Source organism: Bison bison, unplaced genomic scaffold (assembly GCF_000754665.1).
Source record: "Bison bison bison isolate TAMUID 2011002044 unplaced genomic scaffold, Bison_UMD1.0 scf7180017864072, whole genome shotgun sequence".
Classification (NCBI taxonomy): domain Eukaryota; kingdom Metazoa; phylum Chordata; class Mammalia; order Artiodactyla; family Bovidae; genus Bison; species Bison bison.
In genome coordinates, this window is record NW_011494644.1 from 10,703,756 (window position 1) to 10,710,984 (window position 7,229).

At 48.1% G+C, this 7,229-nt stretch overlaps 1 protein-coding gene across 1 annotated transcript in view; it reads right to left on the reverse strand.

Moving 5' to 3' along the window:
* Nucleotides 1-2,770: 2,770 nt before the first annotated feature.
* Nucleotides 2,771-7,229, reverse strand: part of NFATC2IP (nuclear factor of activated T-cells, cytoplasmic, calcineurin-dependent 2 interacting protein) — a 12,378-nt gene continuing 7,919 nt past the window's right edge. Inside the window, exons 6-8 of the mRNA XM_010837249.1 lie at nt 6,689-6,833; nt 6,459-6,568; nt 2,771-4,797 (exon numbers count right to left, since the gene is read on the reverse strand). Coding sequence (XP_010835551.1) covers nt 4,639-4,797; nt 6,459-6,568; nt 6,689-6,833 — 414 coding nt within the window. The 3' untranslated portion in view covers nt 2,771-4,638. The remainder of the gene's footprint in view (nt 4,798-6,458; nt 6,569-6,688; nt 6,834-7,229) is intronic.

The window sequence follows — 7,229 nt, forward strand, 5'->3', positions numbered from 1 at the left end:
AGGCAAGAGTACTGGAGTGGGGTGCCATTGCCTTCTCCGACAGCCAAAAAAAAAGAGTTGGACTTAGGTTTGGGGCTCATGGATGGTAATGGGATTCTTTGAGATGAAGGATTTATTTATTTATTCAACAGACATTTGTTAGGTTAACTACTATGTGTCAGACACCGGAGAAGGCAATGGCACCCCACTCCAGTACTCTTGCCTGGAAAATCCCATGGATGGAGGAGCCTGGAAGACTGCAGTCCATGGGGTCGCTGAGGGTCGGACATGACTGAGCGACTTCACTTTTACTTTTCACTTTCATGCATTGGGGAAGGAAATGGCAACCCACTCCAGTGTTCTTGCCTGGAGAATCCCACGGACGGGGGAGCCTGGTGGGCTGCCATCTATGGGGTCGCACAGAGTCGGACACGACTGAGGTGACTTAGCAGCAGCAGCATGTGTCAGACACAGAGCTAGGGAATCTTTGGGAAAAACAAGATACAGTATTTTTTTCAAGGAACTTACAGTCTAGTAGGGATGAGAGACACAGACCAAGGAAGACAGCTTGGGAGTTTTGAGCTAGATCCTTGGTCCAGGCTAAGGTGGGACACACACAGGAGAACATGACCAGTCCTGGGGGGGGTTTTATGGAGGGAATGGAAAGGATGGGGTCATGGGAAGCTTTAAAGTTGTGAAAGTGAAAGGGTTAGTCACTCAGTCCTGACTCTTTGCAACCCCATGGACTGTAACCTGCCAGGCTCCTCTGTTCATGGGATTTTGAACACTGGAGTGGGTTGCCATTCCCTTCTCCAGGGGGTCCTCCCAATTCAGGGATTGAACCCAAGTCTCTTGCATTGCAGAAAGATTCTTAACTGTCTGAGCCACCAGGTCACCTTAAAAATGTGAAGCTCTAACAAAAAAGGAAAATGGCATCTTGCCACTCAGCAGTGTGGCAGCATCTGGGAGCATTGTTAGACATGCAGCAGCGGACCTCTCCGGTGGTCCAGTGGTTAAGAATATGCCTGCCACTGCCGGGGACACGCATTCAATCCCTGGTCTAGGATGATCCCACATGCCACAGGGCAACTAAGCCCACGCACCTAGAGCCCGTGGCTCCACAAGAGAAGCCACCACAATAAGAAGCCCAAGCACTGCAACAAAAAGTAGCCCCCGCTCACAACTAGAGAAGGTGGCATGCAGCAAGGAAGACCCAGAACAGCCAAAAATAAATAATTTTAAACCAGAAATGCAGCATTTCAGGCCCCGCCCCAAACTGTGGGTCCCCCATCTCCATCATGACAAGCTCCCCACCTGATCTGTGTGCACACTGAAGTGTGAAAAGCACACAGCTCCTTAATTGAGTCATCAGCAGGCCCACCTGGTTTTCCTTCTTGCTCTGCATTCTGTGGCTATGTGGCCAGGGACAGGTTATTTCATCCAAGCTTCTATTTCTCTTCTGTAAAGTGGGAAGTATCACACCTACCTCCCAGGATCTCCCTGAGGATGAATGTGATTAGGAAAAGTGCTGAGCTTGGTACGTGCTACCAGATTAGGGCTCCTTCAAGTTGTGAAGTTTCTCATCGGGAGAATGGTAGAAAGATGTCCTGACAGGTGATCGATCTGTTTGATTAGAAGGATGAATAATCACTCTCATCAGAGAACTGCAAATCCTTTTACAATGCGGAATCTTTCCTGAATCCTCCCCAGATGAAGTGCCGAGAAAGAAAAGAAGAAACTGGAACCTTCTCGTATCTGCTAAGGCATTTATCATAAAGAGGTCCAGCCACTTGTACTCAAGTGAAAATGGGTAGGTGCACATTTGAGGATCCGTGATTCCATCCCTGGATATAAACCTGAGGAAATCCCACTCAGGGTCACTACAGCACTGCTTGTAATAGCACCATCCTGGGCTAGGATGGGGTTTGCTTACAAATGACAGAAATCCTCCAAAAGTAGGGTTTTGTTTTTTTTTTTCTGTCTTGCCACATGGCTTGTAGGATCTTAGTTCCCCAACCAGGGATCAAACCCGGGTTCCAGGAGTGAAAGTGCGGGGTCCTAACCACTGGATTGCCAGAGAATTCCCATCCAATAGCAGTGATTTAAATAAGACAGGAAGTTCCCCTTCCTGCCAAATCCAGAGGTCAGTGGTGCGGGGCTAGTAAGATACTGTATGGAAGTTGAGACCCACGTGCCTTCTCTCCTCGTCCTGCCCTGCGTGGCTTCCTTCCCCAGGGTCACCAGGTGTCCATGGGGATGCTCCACCTCCAGTCAGCAGCTTGAAAAAAGCCAAAGAGAAGGGCACACGCTGCCCACTTAGGACCGATCCTGGAAGTCAAACCCCATTTCCCTGTATTGGCATTTGGCCACACTAGGGCTACAGTGGAGGCTGGCAGGCACTGTCTTCACCCTGAACACTCTGTGCTCTGCCAAAAACCGGGGCTTCTGAAGAACAGATGTGAGGGGCCAACTGATGGTCTCAGCCACGGGATTCATGGGGGTGGTGGGTCACACGGGGAGGCAGAGACAGAAATCCTCAAATATATACAAGTTTAATGTATTCCTGTTTATTCTGTTGACACTTAACATATCATTTTAATATATTCAGACTTATTAATGGATATATCTTACCTGAAAAAAATGAGCTATACCATATCATGGATTATTTAAATATTAAAAATTTTCTTTCTATATTTCCCACATTATAAGTTCAAACGAATGCTACATTCCAACAACAAGAAAAAAACTTTTTGAAGAGAGTGATGTGCTTTTGCCAAAATCATACCACATATCAGGTGGAAAATTCATGGCTTTATTAGTAGATGGCAGAGAAAACTGGCTCATTATACAGTGAAACTAAAACTTGGATCTCATAGACAAAGGTGAATTTTAAATAGTTTAAAAGTACTATTCAACATTTCAGCCTGGCATCAAGCAATGAAAACAAATATTTGACCGTGCAGGGCAGATGTCAGCCAGTACACACACCAGCATGTACTGGCTGGACTTCAGCCCAATATTTAGTGGCCTAGATGTGAAAGAAAGCCAATAAAACTAATAGAAGAAACTGCAAAAGTATTGTTAACTATTTTTAAATAAGAAATCAAAAAGCAACAAATGATATAACAAAATAGCTAATTAACCTACATTAAAATTAAGAATGTCTGTTCAGTGAAGGACACCCCTGGTTATACAAACACAAGTGCCATCTTCAGAGTTTTTGCAACTTCCCAGGAATATAGGAGGAACTTTTGAGAGTAAACAAAAAAAAAATGCTAAGAAGCCCCCATGAGAAAAGGAACAAAGATAAATTAGCAATTCACAGAAAGGGGCACCAGAAAGGCTGACAGGAAAATGAAGAAATTCCTCAAATTACTGGTGACCAGATGAATGTACATTAAAACAGGGCACCACTTTCTACCCAAGAGACTGGCAAAAGTTAGAAAGTCGGGCAGTAATAAATGCTGGTGGGGATGAGCAGAAATAGGAAGCTTTAAGTGGGAGAGTCAAAGACCATTCTAAAAAAACAATAGAGAAATTAATCTGTCTGATGCATAATTCCATCCTGGGTACCTCTGCTGGAGAACTTTACATAAGTATGGAAGGAGACATAGAAAAAGATGTTCACCATGACCATGGCCTTGCCTGTGGGCCGAGGAGTTGCAGGTAACCCAGGTGTCTACCACTTAGCAAATGTCTAAAAAAAATGCACTTAACACCCACCATGGAATATCTTGGAGCAGCTCAAAGAAATAAAGCTGATGTAGCCTAAGCAACCCATGTTGAGTGAGAAAAGCAGCAGGGCAAGATCAACGGGATTATATTACATGTGGGCAAAGTATATGCACACAGATAGCAGAGCATGTTCAAGGAAACATTCATATTCAAAGACATGGAGTCAACACACTAGAACGGATGCTTACAGGAGAGGATGACATGAAGGGAAAAAGCCATAAACCCTGTGTGGACTGCGATCCTGAGATCAAAACCAAAAGGTTCAAGGTGCTCAATTATGCTTTAAACAACACGTGTGCATCAGGAAGGTGGCTCAAAAGGGTCCTAGGGTGAGGAAGACACCCAAGCCTGAGAATCTACTGTACTCTTCAAAATAATAACCCACTGTTTGCCTCTGGTGAAGCTATTGCATTTGTGAGGCTCATCATCTAGTTTCCGGCTGGGCAGAGGAACCACACCTTGGTTCAAGTCAACTTCACCTCCATCCCCGGATGACCCTGAGGCCACGGCTGGTCCTGGATGTGGCAGAATTCTGAGGCCTGGAGTCCCCTTCCAACCCTTACTAATTTCAACTCACTCTTTCAGTATGAGAAGTTTCGTATAAGAGACATTTCAGTGAGTGATGGTGGACGAGTGAAGGTGAGGGATACCTTCTCCATGTCCCAGAGGGCCGTAAAATTCAGCACACCCTGTGGATGGAGCCACAGTCCACCTAAGGCGGCAAAGACCATCATACGATTAAACCAGGTAGCTAACGGCTTGAAACTGGGGTCAAAGGAGAGGGAGTCAAAGATCACTCCTGGATTTTGCTTCAGCTTGAAGATGAGTTCTAACTCAGCTGCAGCTAACAAGCCCTTACGGGCCAAAATGGGGCAGCCCATTCTCCCCAAGTCCAGGCTGGGCCTCCAAACAGGGAGTGGGGTTTCAGCCCCAGACCTCGATGAGGTCCCCAGATTCCATTCCCAGGTCAGCCGGCAGCTCCTTGCCTGAAAGCTTCGTCCCATCAAAAAAGAAGGAGAGCTTGTGGCCGGAGAGTCCCATAGCCTCCTCGTAGCGGGACATGAGGGTCTTGAGAGGAGAATCCTGGGCGGAGAAGAAAAAAACATGGACGTAAGAATCTGAAAAGAGAGACTGAGGAAAACTTGTAGGGACAGACAGAGAGCTTGGGACATGTCAAGTTCGAGCCCACAGAGGGGGATACAAGTGGACGAAGAAGCCAGCAGTAGCTGGTTCCTTTCTCTAGGGAGCTGGGCCATGGAGCCCAGGGCTGGGATGCTGGCTCTGGGTCGGATACATTCTCCAAAGCTGGTCTCCTCACCTAACATGGAGGCATGATGCACAAGGAGGAAGCCAGCCAGGCTCTGGAGTGAGCATGACCCAAGCTGGGGGCCAGGTGCCCTTATTAAACTAGATGTGTAAGCTTAGCCAAGTGCTATGGGTTTGAGAGTCCCTTGGACAGCAAGAAGGTCAATCCTAAAGGAAATCAACCCTGAATATTCATTAGAAGGACTGAAGCTGAAGCTCTAATACTTTGGCCACCTGATGAGAAGAGCCAACTCATTGGAAAAGACCCTGATGCTGGGAAAGATTCAGGGCAGGAGGAGAAGGGGACAACAGAGGATGAGATGGTTGGATGGCATCACCGACTCAATGGACATGGGTTTGAGCAAACTCCAGGAGATAGCGAAGGACAGGGAAGCCTGGTGTGCTGCAGTCCATGGGGTCCCAAAGATGGGGACACAACTTAGTGACTGAACAACAACAACAGTGGATTGACTGTGTCCCCCAAAAACATACCGTGTGCTCCTAACCCTTAAGAAATGTGCATGTGACCTCATTTGGAAGATATGATCAAGATAAGATGAGGCTGGGACTGCCCTGTGGTCCCGCTGCTAAGACTCCACCTCCCAACGCAGGGGGCCCAGGTTCAATCCCGGGTCAGGAAACTGGATGCTACATGTTGCAACTGAAGATTCTGCACGCTGCAACAACTAAGACCCAGTGCAGCTCAATAAATAAATACACATTAAAAAAAAATGAGGTCATGGTTGATTACACTGTGCACTAAGGTGACAGGACTAGTGTTCTTGTAAGACGGGAAAACAGATACATACAGAGATACACAGGGAGAACGTCCTATGACAAAAGAGGCGGGAGGCAGCTGCAAGTCAATGACTGCTGGCCACCAGCAGAAGGTAGGAGGAAGCATGGACCCAGAGGCTCCGAGGGAGCGTGAACCTGCTGACAACTTGATTTCAAACTTGCAGCCTCCAGAACTGGGAGAGAACACATTTCTGTTGTTTTAAGCCGCCCAGCCTGTAGTGGTTTGTTACAGCAGCTCTCAGAAACAAATACAGCAAGTCATTCCACCTCTACAGATGTTGGTTTCCGCATCTGTTAAATGAGGGTAGCAACAGTGCTTTCTCATACAAGACTGCTGTGAATTTCAATAATATCCTGAATGTGAAATAATTAGCCTTAGCACAGGGACTGTCACTTCTATGGTACTTTTGATCGGTCTTACTGGTTACTATTCAAGGGTGATTTCCACTTTAACCAGGAGGAGTTAGGAGACCAGAGCCAGCTTCCCAGAAGAGGGAGGGAACCTAAACACTGAACGTCATACACTCTCTAGGATGGGCAGGGACCCAAGACCACAGAGGGCAGGGACTCCATCCTCCACCCACTGAAGGGAGACTGCAGAGCACAGGGCAAGGGGCGTGCCAGCCGGCTCCCCCACTCACGGGAGGCAGCGAGACTTCCAGCGTCTGGTGCTTCTCTTTTCCCTGGACCCGAAGTTGGAGCAGTGGCGACGTCTCTGCAGCCTCCGGAGAACTTGCTAGAACCACACAGTCTGTGGCAGGCAGGATAGGGAAGCCAGGCCTAAACAAGGGTTGGAAGCCAGGCCCCCTCTGGGCCTCTCCCCACATCCCCTCCCTGTGGCAAAATCCTCCTCAGGCCTCGTTCCTCTCACCAATGATGTCAGCCACGCCGAGCTTTAGGGCCCTGGGGGTGGCGGTAGGGGACAGCTCGGTCTCTCCCAACAGCAAGAGGATCCTGCTTGGGGACACCCCAAGGCGGGCGGCCATGTGGTCCACCACGCTCTTAAGGGGCTCCGACTAGGAGGGGGACAGAAAGTAAAGGAGGCCTTCCTGCCTTGACTTGCTTCCCCATCCCCATCCCCCCAATTTCTGGCCTTAACTACTCGCTGAATTCCTCAGCAGTGAGTTCCATCACATTTACCTGGAAAGGCACAAAATAAAATCATGTCAATAAGGGGTTCAGGCAAGTGACACAGACACAAAGCAGCCATGAGTTAGGAGGGGAAAAAAGGGAGTGGTGGGGGTTGTGGCCAACCAGAACTGGATATGCCCCATCTAAGCCTGGGCAGCTGTTCCGCAGCTCTGGCTAATTGGTACCAGCTGGGAATATGGGCCAGGTACTGATGCTTTTGAACTGTGGTGTTGGAGAAGACTCTTGAAGAGTCCCTTGGACTGCAAGGAGATCCAACCAGT